Here is a 17,737-nt window from a genome sequence, read left to right as displayed (position 1 = left end):
GCTACAAGATGCAAACCCACGATATAGACTAAAGTCTAAACGAATTTCGATAAATAACACAAGTTTAAATCCAGAATAATTTCAGAAAAAAGAAGTATGAGAACGATAAAGAAAATTTTTCGACTCTTACTCTATTTTTCAGTAAACAGAAATTTCAACGAGGCATGACAAATCGTACGAAAACAGTGCACAAGATACCCGAACGCGGATACGAGAAAGGGCTGTGGCGGAAAGAAGAATTGAGTAAACGCTGAAACGAACTCAAAAACTGGAAATATCGAGCATTGGTTGCACAACCAACAGTCTTTCTTAAAATAGAAAAGAATTCTACGAGGAACTTTGTTCTTAGCATATCCATACATAACGCTGGTTAAACGCAATGAGAGGAGATCCGCGAAATTGTTATCGTATGCACAGTCAAGTTGCAAACTACTGAGAACGGTTGACATAATTAATTTCGACACGTGGAATGGGACGACTCCTAATATTTTTATTGCGAAAGGAAGTATCAAGATTTGAATTGTTACACTTTCAGCATTCGGTCGCCAAAAGAAAAAAGTGCATCGAATCTTTCTTATTCGTCATGATTATATTGCCTTAAAATTTCAGTTGTCGAGTAATTGAGACATGTAAACTGAAGAAGCTAAAACGTTGTATGAAATTAGCGACGATGAAACATTAACTGAAAATGTCAGCCCAGAACTGGTGGCTAAAGCCCGGAACTGGTGGCTAAAGCCCGGAACTGGGGACGAGAGCAGATGAAGGAAGAAGTGAAATGCGGAAGTTTTTATCACACGGGCGGCAGGGGCGCCAGTTCGAGAGGCACGCTATCACTGGTCAGGGGTAGATCCTCACGCCCTTCGGGTGAGACTCGCGCGTGTGAGCCATTGTCGGAGCCCGTCATTGGCGCTTGCAAGCCGTTATTTCGCGGAAATCCGTTACCCGGGCATCCGTTAGGGGGCAAAACCGTTAAGGGGGACACGCCATTACCGCAAGTGTTAAGCATGCCAGGCGATGAAAGAGGTACTGGACTCATAGTCCGGTTGCGCGTTAGTGTGCTAACCGGAGACGAAATGAGCGCGGGATTGACTTGCTGCTGCAGTTTCTGTTGATGCAGCTGATGTTGGTGCATCTGCTGCTGTAATGCAGCATTCTGTAGGTCAACCGGTGAAGTTAACGGCTGCACGATAGGTTGATGATAAAGCTGTGGCATTTGTTGGAGACTTTGATCCTGTAAACAAGTGTTGGCAGCCGCAAGGCAATGAGAGGCGTTAGCTGCGGCTGCACTTATGACATTAGCCTGCGTTTGTAGAGGAGTTTGAGGAGGCGTGAGATCCGTGCCTGAGCCGCTCACAGAAGTAGGGATGAGATCACAGGGCTGTTGCAGGGACAGCGAGTTGGGCAAAGATGAGGGTATGACTGAGGGTAGAGTAGAAGGAATGACAGTGAGTGAGGGTAAGCTGGACGGGATCACGGTCATATTAGGCATAGGGCAGATCACCGGGTCAGAGAGTCCTGCCAGATCACAGCTGCTGCTGCTCGACGCATTCAATGAGCACTGAGAGCCAATGTGTGACTCCATCGCTCGGTATATGAATAGAAGGTCATCCTGGGGACAAATATTTGAATTCTTAAAACAATCATTATGTAAATCTTGACAATCTTTATCGAATACAATCGAAAAAATACAGAATTGAGTTTTTATTATCAAAACCAATTGAAATATAATCAATAAACAAAATTTGAATTCATCTTTGCAAAAAGCTCAACATTGTTTCATAAAAGTGCTGATGATAAAATGAGTTTGATATTATTCAGAGACGTACTTGAGAGTTCCAGATGCCTGGTCTTCTGTTGTGGTAAAGTTTAAAGTAAAGGAATGGGTCGACACATTTCTCGTACTCCAACTGACTCTTGAGGGTTGTAAGAAGGCAGAACATCGCTGACTCAGTTCCACCCGTCCTGAAATAAATCGTCAGTTATCGGGGTTTCGAAGTTTAAGGACATTTAAAATTCGTTAATCGAAATAAAAAATTTGTTTCATTGCAATATTCGACATTTCATACCTGCATTCATTTTTCTTTATATACCTGCATTCATCACAAACAAACGATCAGAGTATGTATCTTTTCATTTTAACATTTGGTTTATTAATTTACCTGTCAACGACAACAAGGGGTCCGTTCTGGTAGTTCTGATGTGCCTCATGGAGTTGCGTGACGAGGCTGAGGGTGGTGGCGAGGGCAGGCAACGTGTCAGGCCAGCCAGGCGCCATCACGAGTCTCACGGGGAGCTCATAGTCGTCCTGTAGGCTCTGCACTGCAACTTCTACGGTCGCCTGGCCAGAGTGCACGCGCTCCTCCAAGTAACGCACCTGCTCAAGTATCAAGCGTGCTAATTATCGCTGGTAGTTTTTTCTAGGTTAGGGACAAGTAATAGACTAGGTACTAAGTTGTTAATTAACCCTGGTAGTTTCTTCTAGGTTAAGGACTAGCAAGTAATCCACCCTTGCTAGTTCGAGCAGGAAATTTATTCCATGCAAGGGACTAGCTATAACATACTCGTTGTAAACACATAATGCACAGAAATATTTCCGTTCTTTATAGGTACATTTTTCGGTGAGAATTCTCTTATTAATCTATCAGAAGAAGACAGTAAGAAAAAGCAGCATTATTACACGAATATAAAAATTGAAAATATGCCATAGAGCTTGATTAATTATTTTAATCCTTAATGCATTAAAATTCATAGTCCGATGAAGCAACAAGTATTGTTCCTACCTTCCAGTTTTCTGAATCGATGTCCTCGTGCTGGTTAGGCCAGAACTGAGGGTAGAGGCCAGTCTCCTCGTCGACGGCGTTCAGAAGTACAATGGTTTGCGCGTTGTGGTCCCATACCATCTGCCAGAAGTCCAGGATGGTTTGTTGCACAGGATGTTGCGTGATGATGAACTCCTTTAATCGTTGATATCCCATCAGCCACGTGGCGTTCATGTAATCTGATCCATCCACTGCAGCCTGTGAGGATGATGGAGCGTTAGGGGTGGAAGTAGGGGTAAGTTAGGGTGGAATGCATTCACAATATGAAACGTAAAACCAAATGAAAAAATCGTTTGTGCTCAGTAATTGCCTAATTTTCATAAATATACAATCTTGCGATGAGCACCACATTCAAGTACAAGTTTAGCAAAATAGTGGCGTTAAAGACTTCCTCTCGTGATTTTCAAAGGTGAAAGAAATCCAATTTTCTGCTAATGATTTGATCATATAAGGTCACCTTAGCAATAAGATAAGGTCACCTTAGCGACAAGATAACATCATGTTAGCGAAAAGATAAGGTCACCTTAGCAACAAGATAAGGTCACCTCAGCGATAAGATAACATCATCTAAGCGACAAGCTAAGGTCACCTTAGGTGTGAGGTGCACCCGGGCGTTCTCCATGGGTAGGAGGTGCGATGTTCGGTTCTTGTGGCGGTTGCAAGGCTTCACGGCGCTGATGACGTTATACTCCTCAGGCGTGAACTGCGTCGCCATCTGCAATGCAATAAAAGCATTCAGCATTTACAATAACTAAAGACGTACATAATTAAAAATGTACTTCTAGTTATAATATAGATTGAACGGTGTTCATTAACTGGTGTAATTTGTTAATTAATTTTGAACTTGCTATAGGCATGATAACAATGTTACATAATAATATAACACGATTTGTTCTGCCAATGTTTATAAATATCTCGACTATGATTGACCAGTAAATATATACATGGATAAATTCATAACCTCGATACAAAAAATAGTTCAACAATCAACATCCATGATCATGTGATGCAATAAGAACAGGGCATCATAAAATAATTTCATATTTTTGTTGAAACACAAACTTTGACTTGGCCATTTTGAGGAGCTGGCGATTTAACAAGAATCGATGTAATTATTCCTTGACATGATGCAACTTGCTTGTAACTGGTGATGCGACTATAAAGTTTGCTATTCCCACAGCAGCACATTGTCAGATCATGTCTCACCTCGAACTGATGATGTTACTGGTAATCTTGCCGAACTTCATTATCAGGTGATGCCTCACCTTGAACTGGTGATGTAATTGGTAATGCTGAATTTCATCACAGTTCGTTGTCAGGTCTGTCTCATCTTGAACTGATGATAAGACTAGAAATTTTGGTAGTGCCACCACATTACATCAATAGGTTTTACCTTGAACTGCTGATATAACTGGTAAAGTTGGTAGATCCGACGCACTACATTGTCAGGTGATACCTCACCTTGGACTGATGATAAGACTAGAAAACTTGGTAGTGCCACCGCATTGCATTAATAGGTTTTACCTTGAACTGGTGATAAAACTGGTACTGTTGGTAGACATTACAAGTGTCAGGTGATGTCTCACTTTGAACTGATGATGTAACAGGAACCAAGGCGTGTGTTCCGGCCCACCAGCGGCCTGCAGGGAGGCGATGTATCGGCTGATGCTGCCTGCCGGCACGCACGTGTTGCCGCACTGTATGGCCTCCACCAGCGCGTCGTGCAGGAACATGTACTGCTCCTCTGTCTGCTCAGTGCAGTCAGTAATTATATTATTGGTCCGCTTCAATGGCAAGTTTACCGAGAACTTAGAAGTAAAGAAAACCCCCATAAATTCACCTTATCTTAGTAATGCTGTTCTTCCGAAACGTTTTAAATATAGATAGGATGAATTTCCTAGACTTTTTTTGCTTGGAAATTCTTGTCGATTCATCAACTTTTGCATTCTTTTAATTTTAAAAGCATAAGTCAACAATTTTCTACCATTTTGAATGTCTCTCGATCTGAGAATTGAGAAGTTCTTTAGACCAGTAGTTATTAATTTACTAGTTACTAGTGAATTAAGATTAACAACAGGTTGCTAGTAACTTAAGATGAATGAAACAACAGGTTACTAGTAAATTAGGATTAAACAACAAGTTACTGATACAGGTTACTGATAAGTAAAGATGAAACAACATGTTATTGATAAATTGAGATAAAACAAGAGGTTACTAGTAAATTAAGATAGAACAACAAGTTAGGGTGGTAAGTACACTACACTAGTAAATTAAGATTAAACTACAGCTTATTGGTAAATTGAGATAAAACAACAGGTTACTAGTAAATTAAGATGAAACGACAGGTTACTAGTAAATTAAGATGAAACGACAGGTTACTAGTAAATTAAGATAAAATGTGTTACTTGTAATTAAGATGAAACATGAGGTTACTGGTAAATCAACATGAAACAAATCAGCACTAGAAACAGAAGAAGAAGCAACTTATCTACGCCAAAAAAAAAAGATGTAAGAAGTATGAAAAAACGAATTCTGATCACAAAGTCTTCACCTGCACAAGAAAGTTCCGCTGTAGGCGGATGTGCTTGAGGAAGCCGTAGATGTTGAGCTTGCCTTTGCTCTTAATTTGACGTAGCATTGCGTCCAGCACGATGTAGGTGCCCGTCCTGCCTACGCCAGCGCTGCAGCAACAAACATTCACGAGTTTATTTAGGATAACGCAACGCGTCATGTCTTAAAAGCATTTTAAGACATGACATTTCTGAAGACTTAAATTTTAAATTCAATAGCAAGTGACTTAGATTTAGTATTAAGCTACAGAACATCACTACTTTTCAGTACATTTATCATCAAGCATTGAATCTGAATTATCGGATAATTATATTATCCGAATTAGCGTTCTACCTTCATTCCGATTATAATGATTGGTTTTAAGCAACTGACCAAAAACTTTTGTACACTATGAAAGAATTTACCTAACTTGAGATAACCTAACCTAAATTAAAAAATGGACTAATGAACCTTATGATTGAACTTTCGTAACTTTTTCGCAAATAAATTAAATGTGTACTAACTGGCATTAATTACTAACAACTATGATTTAAACAACAATAAAAACGTTGAAAAATGTTATCAAGTTGTCAGCGTTACGTTGGATCAAACAAAATACTGTAAGAAAATATATGCATAACATTACTAGCTGCGTAGAAACTTAACAAACATCTTATGAATCCCTCATTAATTTATAATTTGACGTACACAACAGAATGCCACGTAATTACACATTGCTAAAGGCCGCACATCAATAAATGCTGGCACGTATTTGCTTTGTTCGATGCAATGGAGCGTTGTTTCTCGACCATTAATGGAAGCTCAACTCATATTATGCTATACAATGACAAAAGCAAACAAATGTTCCTGCCAAACAAATTCTCCTGTAATAGGCACAGTGCTAAATTATAAGTTGACTATTTGATTTCATTACAAGAAACACGTTAACCAAACCGAGACAGTCGCAAACAAATGCTCCTGCAATAGGCATAATGGGAAATTCTTGGAGGACTATTTAAATTTATTATATGCGAAACAACGATCAAACCAAGAGAGTCCCAAACAAATGCCGGTGCAGTACCTGCAGTGAACGATGATAGGGCCCGCGTTGTCAGGGTTAGCGGCAGCACTGATCCTGACGAAGGCCAGCACGGGGAGGGGGTGGTCGGGGGTGCCGTGGTCCGGCCAGTTCGTGTAGTGGTACTGCAAGATCGTGCGCTCCACGCTACCCGACTTGGTGCACTTCACCTGAAATGATTACCATTAAATTATACAACTTCAAGTCATTATTAATGCTTCAAACAATTGTTTCTATCTAATGTACTAGTGCATAGGTTAGAGAAATTATTACTTATTTATACTATCCTTAATAGGTACTTGATACTTATACTTATTTTCCTTGATACTTGATAACTACAGGAATATTTTTTTCTTGTGCAGACCTTCATGTGGCGAATGGCAAATTTCCTGATGGTGTAGGTCGCAAGCACGTCCTCCTGTACGAGGCGCACCTGGATCAGTCCGTAGGTTTCTGTGCCTTCCTTCGGCCAATACTGGTCGCACTTCTTCTGCACAGTCAAGACAAATTTCTCAATACCAGACAAGGGTTCACGATAAGTACAGGAGAGAGAAAAAACCTGCAGGAATAAACGAAAGTTAGTTAAGTTGCTAAAAAAATACGATTTCTCACACGACATGCATGTTTTTTAAGTGATTCGTTAGCACTTGCGTTCTAAAAGTTGTTTTAGCGTCATGTTTCTGGTAACTGGGCTGAGGTTTGCCAAGTTTCCCTTAATGGGACCGAAACAATAACGCTGAAACAGGCTAAGAATTATGGCTGCTAATAAAAGCAGTGAGACATGCAGGACATAAATAAATAGCGACATGCACGAGATATAATTAATTTAAACATAGATTAGCGCCATAAAGTTAAAAAAATGAAATCTAGACAAACTGAAAGCAGAAAAAACGAGGGGCAAATTATACTTTGTAAATTTTTAAATTATACAAAGTAAATTAAATACATTATTTTTTAATTATACTGTGAGAAAGTTTGGGACCAAAGTAGAAAAAGTTTGGATTCATCCATCAACTCGGTTATTATTCGTCTTCAATGGAGATAAACTGGAAATGAGGAAAATCGTGTCGTGTAAGACACGAGAAAAGTAATAATATATCTACCAGTGAACTGATCAAGAGAAGTAATCACAAGCAAGCAGTGATGAGTTGGCCTACTCGGATTAAGTCGAGAATGAAAAAAAATACGAAGATGAGATCAAGTGCTGCAACATAAATGTTTGTCAGTCAAGCTGTTCGCGTGCTGCTCTACGTTTATAAACACTGAACTTAGTTCATTTGAATCGTACAAATGATCCATATATGGTATTATTCTCTCTCTCTGTAGATATGGATTTAATATGGATAACTTGATGATCAATTTACAGTCTTATTTAGGTTAATTAGAGAACTAGTACTCATTAAAAGCTTCGTTATAAATTGGTTAGATATAAATGCGAAAGAAAAACCAAACTCTGACATAGGAATGCAGAAAAACCGTTGGTTAAATTTGGTTACGATATCCATGTAACGGATTTGTATTTATTATGCAAACTTAGAGCAGATAACGAGTAGCTTTAACAGAAGCATCTAGCAAGCTACTATTATAGGCAATTAGCAGCGGGTGAGAGACACAGAGTGACTTGTGTGCTACGATACCTCGAGGCACTGGGAAGCAAGTTTGGGTTGTTTTTTTATGCTTTCCTACGACGAAGCAGACGCAATGTAGGGGAAGAATGCCATGAATTATTAATTTGAGGAGTGTCTTTGTGGCAACACACGGACTCCTTAATAATGAAATACTTTGAAGGATAACTGGTGATAGTTCCAGACAACAAGACGCTCAGAGATAAAGGCAACGAGAAATACATGCATCCGATGCGCTTAAGCATCGGCATAATTCAGCCATTATACCGTCATAAGTAAACACAATTGATATTTCATATTGATATCTCTGTGTCGTCCTGTAATTTGAATGAATTATTGGGAACTGTGAACTTTGGAAATTTTTTTAGAGTCATCGAACATATTTTGTTCGAGTCAACCAGAAATGGAAAAGCCAGCGGATCAGACGCAATTTTCCTGAATCTTAGCCGAAACAGACCGAGACAGGCCTAGCACGTAGAAGCGAACTAGCGGCCAAACTTGGAATATAAATACCATGAACAAGAGTAAATTTTCACACTACTTTTACTTATTGAAAAGCCCTATTATTTCAATGTAGATTGTCTAGTTTTAATTCATATAATCTTTTTGCTGTTGAATAAGATTGTTGAAAGGCCATCATACAGTTGCATTAATAGACAACAACATGAATGTAATGTTATCAGCTAAACATTGTTATCTGCTTAAAAACGCTTAATTACGATCAACCAATAATTCTGAGCGCAGGACAAGCAACTCACTCTGCCCCTCTCGACGAGGTTGGTAATCATGACGATGATGGAGACGCGCTGCTCCCACACCATGCGCCAAAACGTATCGAACGTCGAGGGCAGAGGTCCCTGCGTACCGATGTAGGCGCGCGCCTTGTCGTACCCGTCGATGTAGTTCGCATTCACGTACTCCAGCACCGATGAACGCTTCGACTGGCCGGGCAACGGCCTCAGCGGCACGCGGGTGTGGTCATCTGCAACACGTCCAAACGCAGTCACTTTACATATGATTTCAATAAAACATTTCACAGTCGAAAATCAATAACCGCATTCAGGTTAACATTTTTCTTAGTAAAGGCATTTTTTACAGATCAGAATTGTCAAGATCCCTTACAGATCTCCTATTGGCAAAGGTGGTTCATTAGGAACACTTTAGAGCAGGCAAAGAAGAAGAGCTGGTGCCTTCGTCTGAAGACAAAGACACACTGCTCTCCTCTCGCCGCTTATAGCGCGATATTGTCGAAGTTGAAATTGTGATTCTATCGAATGATTCCAAAGTTTTCCAAACATAATGCAACAAAAATATCGATTTTCAAAATTAGGTAATCTATCTCGGCAGCTCACAAACAACCGTCGTCCGAGTTTTTTCAATTCAGCTAGAACCTAACGACTTCTATATCTTGGATCTTGGTTGAATGAAATTTGCCATTCCGATCCAAAAATATGCCGTTCCGCAAGTAAAATCTTATCAAATTTAAATTGAACGCTTTAATGTTGAATTTAGCATTGATAAAGGTGTCTGTACAAAAGAGTGACGAACATGCGGGTAAACGAAATATTGGAAATAATCTTAGACAGTTCAATGACCCCATCACATGACGTCAATATCAACTGCTTCCGATAGATTTGCTAGCAACATTTTTTCTTCCAGTTCGTAGACTTTCAGTTCATCAACTTTTACCATTAGCAAGTGAATGATATATCAACCAGCAATTTAAGGCAAACTTTAATATTATAAATAAGAACTTTTTGGGAAAGTTCTTTTTCCGTATCTTAAAACATCATTTGGCGTCATTTTGATGAAATCCCTCAAATTTTCTCGTTAAAAATTCTGGGCTTGTTGCAGTTAGACTTCATTCGCGGTTATGTAACATAGATACAAAACTCGCCATAATATTACAAACGAAAATAACTATTACTACTGTCGAGTTCACGCGCAATATGAAATGGGATACGTAACGAGCAAACGGATCCTAATAACTTTGTGGACCAAGCATATATTATGCTGGAACACGCGTTCGTATTTAATGATATTGACCTCTAGTAAAAACCCCTAAACTCTTGTCTAGTCGGTACACAATGACTCACAAGCAACAACATTTAAATGTATCGACATCAACTCACAAGCAACAATATTCAGATATCTGTTCTTCTGTTTGTTGTCGGGGTGATGGGAGTGCTCAGCTGAGAGAGATTCTGTCGTGGAGGCCGCTTGTATCGCCTCGTATTCTTTCGAGAAGCCGATATCGCCGTCAGCATGCAGGCGTTGTACATGCTGCAAAGTGAAGACACACTTAAACAATGTTTGATATATAAAATGGAAAATTTTATTATTAACTGCTATACGGCGCATGCAAGTAGCAAATGAACGTTTTAAAGCAGAAAATCTGCTAAAAATAGCATTAATTGTTCACTGATTACAAATAACTAAAACATATGCGCATAATTTTTTTTAAATAAAACATGTGAAATTTATAAACGGAACGTGTGGGCACCGCACGTTCCTTGCATTATTGAATTTTGAACCAAGATGATTTCTTTCCTGGCATGTCTTTGCATCTAAATTTTATGCGGTAATTGTTTGCACTAATGACTTTGAATGCACTATATACATTTGGTTTTCAACATACCTTTCTAAGTTCGATTTTGGCAAAGATTGTTTCAGTGTGAATAACCTTATAGTTATGTTCATCCCCTTAACAAACGATTTTTTTCCAATGTTATTGCGGTGATGTACTTATCCCAAACAAATATCATTCACCTACCAGGAGCGTATAACAGTATTCTACCGTGAACACACGTTGGTCTGACCTGAGCAAAGTCCTGTACAGCCACGGGACCGTAGGCACCGTCGCCTCCAGTGTCGTTCTCCCAGTCCGTGCACAGCAGCAGCGGCGCGCTCTTGGATGGCTCGTCGAGGTAGTAGTACGAGCCGTTGAAGAAACGCCTGCTGAACAAAACAACGCATATACTGCATGCGCTCACTGCTAACATGTATACTGTTTGTATGCACTCTACTTGACACATTCAATACTGACTGCGTTCACTCTACTTGGCACATTCAACACTGACTGCGTTCACTCTACATGGCACATTCAACACTGACTGCGTTCACTCTACTTGGCGCATACACCGCCTGCGCTCACTTTACACAACACACACGAAAATCTCAACACACTCATAGGCTCAATGTTTGATGAAAATTTCAATTTTACACAGACAATCAATCAAGGAGAATAGTGAGAATGGAGTAAATGCAAAAATTATTTTACAATACTATGTCTTGGGGAAACAGCATGAATCTTCTTCATAGTGCCAGGTTCAGTAGTGAACAATTTCGTAAATAGTTGGGCCTGTCAAAGAATTGAGCTATGAGCGAGCAGCTAAGACTGACAGAGCGACGTGCGCTTGCATCAGAAACGAAAATTATCTCTCACCTGAGCTACAGAATTGTAGCGTTAAATGTTTCAGCGAGTAGGATCAGGTATTGTTTTCGCGTAATCGGGACTTGAAAGATTTCAAAAACATCGAAGATTGTGTTTGAAAGACGTTAAAATGAATCATAAATAGTTTAAATACAATGCCGTTGCTTTAGCTTGAGGTAAAATGAGCATGGAGGCCTAATCGCAAAGAGTCTAAAACAAAATAAGCGAATCGTCTGTGTGAGAAGATATGTAGTTCTCGAAAGAGCATCTACAAAGATACTGCGGGAGTTGACATTAATTCGTTCAATGAGGAACGTGGACTGCTGAAACGGACATCTTAACACAATTGCTTTAAATCTAATAAAATCATGCAAATAGCGCGCGCATATAAACTGAACAATACAGCAAACTGTCACCAACTAGCAGAAGATGAGCGAAACAAAGAGGCGTCTTATTATATAAAAGTCAAGAAGATCGCGGCGAAATACGAATTTTAAAATTTTGCATCGGCTTCATTAGGTCTACTTCCTGTGTTCCATTGCAAACCAAGCTGATTATTGTCAAACATTGCATCATGATTCGATCGCTGATGTGGTCGCGAAGTGTGTAGATTTTTAACGAAGAGAATATTGCAAAGATAACGTACTATTCATAACAGTTCAACTGAAATTAAAGAATAAGTCTAACAGTAAACGGCATATTTCAGCCGACGTGAGAAAATCCTCGATTATTATTCACAATAAAATTCATGACTTAATAGTAAAATGGGTTCGATACTAGAATCGTTAAATCTAACCTACCGGCAAATGACGTTGAAACAACGTTTAATTGACTTCTATTCAATGAAAAAATATTCAATTGCGTTCAATTCAATTAATGACGTTGAAACAACGTTTAACTGACGTTTATTCAACGAAACAACATTCAATTCAACGTCAGATGTCTGGTGAGAAGAAACGCACCTCCAGATGAGCATGGCGATGAGGATGAGACAGAGCGCGAAGGCGGCACAGATGGCACCTGCCAAGATGCCACTCCTCAGCTCCAGTCCGATAAACGAGCCAGGACTGCCACCGAAGAACGAAGTAGGCGCCTCGTGGCAGTTGGGGTACAACAAGATCTTGGATGCTGCCGAGGACGGCCCCTGCGAAATGAATCCAACAATGTTGAAGTGCTTTATCGAACAAAAGAAGTGAGATTTAATTTCAGTGCAAATCAATGCAAAAAGCAAGACTTACATTAGGATCACAAATATAAAGTAATTCTGGCATTACTACAGAAACATTGTGACATCTTTGAAAATTTAAACGAGATAAAACAACAGTGAATCCCTCTTAACAATGCGGCTGTTATTACGTCAAAATTCTCGTATCGGCATGCATAGCCACGCTGCAGACAGCGTGGCTCCCGAACAACGGGCATGGAGCCAGCCTTGCGCCCACGCCTGACCCCGTCATTACTATCAAAGCATGGCCAGTGTCATAGTGTCAATACACAAATACTTAGTTATACATATTCAGTAGAGATTAGATAGGAAGAAAAATAAATTTGGTCGCTCCAATCCGTTATTATAATAGGGGAGAGCTACAAATGCATATATGGTGTTCGACATTAGATTAGTCGGGAAAGTCCATAAATGTGATTGTTTGTTAGACGCAAGACGTTAATTGGAAATTTCTGATCCAACTGAATGTAGATCGACACCCGCTTTACCGCCATCGATAAATGTGTATGCAAACTAATGTGTACCTAAAATTTTAGGTCCATTCTTCGAGTTCAACGGAGTCCGTGCCATTCAATGCAACTCTTTAGGGTACTTCTTGACTGCGGCAAAGTAGACAAGGCAGAAGCCGAAGCCCGATATAGCAACAATAAAAGGCTGAGAGGGGATCTCAAATGCCCTCAGGCGATCCAATCAAGGCAACAGAGGGGAGTTTTTTCGAGAAAGGCAAGCTGTCAATATCCATAACATCCACTTAGTGAGAGCAGCGTCCGAAAGTTTGGAACCCAGTCTCAAGATGGAGTAGATAAAGCAGATAATTTTTTGGGGAAAATCCAGCCCTGTGAAAATTTTCAACTATTAAACTTGTAAAATTAACGGTCATGATTACTTCGGATCGCTTAATATAGTGATCCAATTTATGGAATATTGAAATTCATTTATTTATATAATTGAAGGTTATTTACTCGGCTCCGATAAATAGTAGGAAATAACGAAAAATTGAAAATTTTAGAAAGTATTCGCCATTTGAGCCACACCATTTCCCCTATACCTCAATAAACTTTTTTGCAAAATCAGTTAACGACCATAACAAGCTTTATTCACAATCTATTTAATGAGACAAATGACTGATTTGATTAAGGGATAAATTCGGGCATGAGACGACTTGAGTCTACAAATGCATGGGAAATTCACTAAAAATGAAAAAAACTGTCATTAGCAGTTAAATCAATTGGTAGTGCGGGGGCAAAGTAAGAAAATGAACAGAAGCAGTCACTCACATAAATTAATAGAAGAGAATATATACACAGGAAACGCAGAGAAACCGACGCATTTTAGTGAAAGAACGAGCAAACACTAGGAACGCTACAATGCTAAGGAGTATACACAAGCGGCTGGCAGATCGCCAGTCTCGCCATAACAATCATGCCCAAGCGGGCAGTGATGTTATGGCCTCAGTAAACTCGGCTTCGTGGAAGCCTCACCAAGCGAAATTGTTGTCATTACTTCCGGTCAGATAGCGCCCGATTGATTCCCTAGCATAAACACTAAAATGAATTAGCTTAGACAAAATAAGAAAAAACATTCTATACAAATACTGGAACGATCGTCTTTTAAATTTTACACTATTAACGCTCTACGGAAAAGAGATATTTTTTCTCCAGACAGCTTAAATTTAAATAGAACCAGGATCTATTTCTCAGCAACAATACCGTAGCGTGCCAACGAAAGTAGAATGACATATCACCTTGTATGTGAGGTTGTTTTCGCTGTAGAACCTCGAGTAGGTGCCACCTCGGACCTTCACTTCGTAGAATGTGTTCGAAGTCAGGTTCGTTATCAGAAACTGGAAAAAAACAGTTATGCTCAGAATAACTTCATGCGGCGGCTAAGAAAGGAGTCATCAAAGAACAAAATATGCTAAAATTATACACAGTTGCTGTTAAAGTTTGCTTAAAAATTTACGTAACGATTAGGCTGTTGAACATGTTATATAATCTCTCCAATATTTTTCAAAGAAGCACCAGTACAAATTTAATAATCGGGCAGTGTTTCTGAAACGTGACGAAAAAAACATTAACTAAGTAAATGTCCCGTCATATTGTATATTCTCCCGAAAAAGATCGATATATTCTGAAGATACATACACTCGTGCACTAAGTAACCGTTATGCGTTAGTAACGAAGATCGATCATGCTAGCTGAAACGCAATAACCATTTCCCAAAAACAATTGTAAACACATTCACAGTGTTTTCATGAAGAAACATCACTGTTAAAAACATCACTATATTACTTCAATGTTTGGCTACCAGGAAAACAGTTCAAGTTAATTTGGCATACAGAGCATAAGATGACGGCCTGCGAAATAACGTTTTCTAATTCTGATCTGATTCACAATCCTAAATTAGCGTTAAATAGAGAGGAAAGTACTAAGTAGGTACCCCGCAGAAGCAGACCACACACTAAACAGGACCCGACATGGTAGCCAGGATACGAGGTCAGATAAGAGCTCAATCGTAACATGAGTGCAGCCTGATATTGCACGGAGATTACAGACACCAATGAGTCGACAATTCATATAATGCGACATAAGTAACATCATAACATATAGACGCGATATTATAATGAAAATTTCTCAATAATTAATAGCAAAATTTAAATTTCGGTAATAGAAATAAAAAAATTTGGGAAAAATTAGAGCATCTCAGCCAAGGATCAAGTAATCGACCATAATATGAACTATTAATACAATATTTTAAAATAAATTTCGACTGATACATAATGATTTAAATATTTCCCCATTTGAAAAATATTCTATCACAACTTCAATTGAGTTATGATCGAACGAATATTAATTTTAATTGGAGTTGTAACTAAATATTTCCTTCAGTGCAACAGAGATGTGTTAAAATTTTTGATCTGTATCTCAATCTGAACTGAAAATAACTGACAACTGAAGCACGGAAAATAATTAAGCACGTACTAAGATTAAAATAAACAATATATCGTATGAAATATTTCAATTAAAATTAAATACCAGGATTGCATCAATCTATATGCACTTCAAGTAGACACTTAATATGAACCGAGTATTCCGTCATCATATATGTACAAGAACAACTAAAAGTCCGTGGTACCTAAATCACAAAATTATGGCGCTGGCTATCACTTTCAGATGAAGTTGCAGTTCTCATGTTCTACTGGCATACGTCACAGCATACCGTACGCAAAAATACAAAAAAAAATCACAAATTCTTAACATCCACCAGAAATTTCAAATTACCACTGATTAATCATATTGCTTCGATCAATCAATAAAGTGTCCGCAAATAGCAACATGAGTTACTTAATTAGATTGTTCTCCGAAGAGCACTCACATTATGCTCTAGCCTGTTGTTGACGGAGTAAACAGCGACCTCCTCAAATTCATTGCTGCCCTCAGGTTTATAATGGATGTAGTAAAGGTCCACTTTGCCGTAGACCTGACCAGGCCGGTGCCACTGAAGGTAAAGGGACGTCTCGCTCTGGCAGGTCAGGTTCGATATAAAGGGAGCACCGGGACCCGACGCATCCGTTGTTACGTTCACGGGCTCTGAAGAGTTGCCCTCGTGGCCCGGCGTGAAGGCCTTAGCCCACACTTTGTAGTGAGACAGCGGTTCTGTAGGAATAATGGACATCGCGAGTTAAAGATAAACGGGAACTATAATGATGCAGAAAGATATTTGTTATACATAGAACCGCACAACTTTTATTTCAAAAAATTGCTGCAAACTGTGACCGACAACAAGAATGTACTATCTTTTTTAATGATTGATATAAATTTTTGCGCTGGAAAAAATTCATACCATTAGATACTGTAAAAAGATGAGTAATAAATATTCATTAATCGTAGTTGCCATAAAATAGCTAATACAAGCAGCGTCACTATCAAGAGGAGCGGCTTTCTGTGTCAGCCCTGACGGAGATTGCCCCATTAATTTTCCCCGTCGTCTTAAAGGAAACGAAGAAAGGATCACACATAAAAACCAATTATTTGTACAGCGACATATTACACAATTCTCTTCTATTCATGTCGAAGTCAAACGGTTGAAAATATACTTTGTTAAAATTCATTATCTAACGTCATGATTGTTTTTACGCTTTTCGCTAGTCTCGTATTGGGTAGCGAAGTCAACGCTCATTAGCTCGATCGTAATTATTTAATTATTATTTACTTAACTTTGCCCCTGTGCTGACCTCGTGTATAAATCGTGTTAACTAACAGTGTTACTACCCTCGGCTAATATTACTTTTCTCTATTTGAGTTTGTGCGGATGTGTTTTCATTTTATTTTGTGTAATTAAATTGCATGTTCGCGCTACAGTGTTCATTGTTTTAGGTCTGGATTACACTGGATTCACGCAAGTGGTTGACACAGGTTGGGTCTGTGTAGCTCCGTGGAGCTTCTGTGCTTAACCCATTAATGCCGAGCGGTTCCATTTGGAACCAGCGGGAAAAAAGGATTCATATAATAGACTTGCATCATCCAATAAATATACAAGTGGATGCGTAGGTTTGATACACATACCATTGTATATGTTCTGAGTGGAATATTAAGGATACAATAAAATATACCAAGCAAACCTGTTATGAAAATTATTTAAGAATAAATGCCTATATACTTTTAAAGAGAAGGTCAAGGAGGCTTGAGGAGCTCATTCATAAGCCGGCGGTAGCACGCTTGCGGGCGGTAGCTAACGAGAATACAATCAACGTCTAGCGGCCATAGAATTATCAATAAATCCGCTCCCGTTAAACAGAATAATAACGCAGCACATTGTGACGAGCTCAAGATTGCTGTTTTCCGGAGCAGGATTAGGGATGGCGAGAATAAAAAAAGGATGCAACGCATTTTTTCTACCGCTCATACGAACGAGAGTTAATAATTAGATTCGGAAACATTATTTTAACGCGGGAATGGGAGAGCAGGTCACCGGGATCAATGAACTGAGATTCAAACAAAAAAGTAT

General features: G+C 39.1%; 1 protein-coding gene across 4 annotated transcripts in view; it reads right to left on the bottom strand.

The window, feature by feature from the left end:
• Positions 1 to 469: 469 nt before the first annotated feature.
• The window catches only part of LOC108680932 (tyrosine-protein phosphatase 99A), an 81,025-nt gene continuing 63,757 nt past the window's right edge, over positions 470 to 17,737 (bottom strand). For 2 of the 4 annotated variants that reach the window (XM_047883713.1, XM_047883715.1), the window contains 16 exons: positions 16,106 to 16,386; positions 14,475 to 14,573; positions 12,468 to 12,649; positions 10,892 to 11,030; positions 10,205 to 10,355; positions 8,831 to 9,054; positions 8,085 to 8,129; positions 6,812 to 6,937; positions 6,451 to 6,617; positions 5,371 to 5,500; positions 4,406 to 4,567; positions 3,409 to 3,534; positions 2,781 to 3,017; positions 2,160 to 2,374; positions 1,827 to 1,962; positions 470 to 1,609 (listed from right to left, as the gene is read on the bottom strand). In XM_047883713.1, the coding sequence (XP_047739669.1) occupies positions 791 to 1,609; positions 1,827 to 1,962; positions 2,160 to 2,374; positions 2,781 to 3,017; positions 3,409 to 3,534; positions 4,406 to 4,567; positions 5,371 to 5,500; positions 6,451 to 6,617; positions 6,812 to 6,937; positions 8,085 to 8,129; positions 8,831 to 9,054; positions 10,205 to 10,355; positions 10,892 to 11,030; positions 12,468 to 12,649; positions 14,475 to 14,573; positions 16,106 to 16,386 (3,239 nt within the window). In that variant the 3' untranslated portion in view covers positions 470 to 790. The remainder of the gene's footprint in view (positions 1,610 to 1,826; positions 1,963 to 2,159; positions 2,375 to 2,780; positions 3,018 to 3,408; positions 3,535 to 4,405; positions 4,568 to 5,370; positions 5,501 to 6,450; positions 6,618 to 6,811; positions 6,938 to 8,084; positions 8,130 to 8,830; positions 9,055 to 10,204; positions 10,356 to 10,891; positions 11,031 to 12,467; positions 12,650 to 14,474; positions 14,574 to 16,105; positions 16,387 to 17,737) is intronic. The other 2 variants (XM_018169862.2, XM_047883714.1) reach the window with 2 other exon arrangements.

Source organism: Hyalella azteca, unplaced genomic scaffold (assembly GCF_000764305.2).
Source record: "Hyalella azteca isolate HAZT.00-mixed unplaced genomic scaffold, Hazt_2.0.2 contig13505, whole genome shotgun sequence".
Classification (NCBI taxonomy): Eukaryota; Metazoa; Arthropoda; class Malacostraca; order Amphipoda; family Hyalellidae; genus Hyalella; species Hyalella azteca.
The sequence above is the reverse complement of the archived record's forward strand: the minus strand, read 5'-3'. Positions and strand labels throughout refer to the sequence as shown.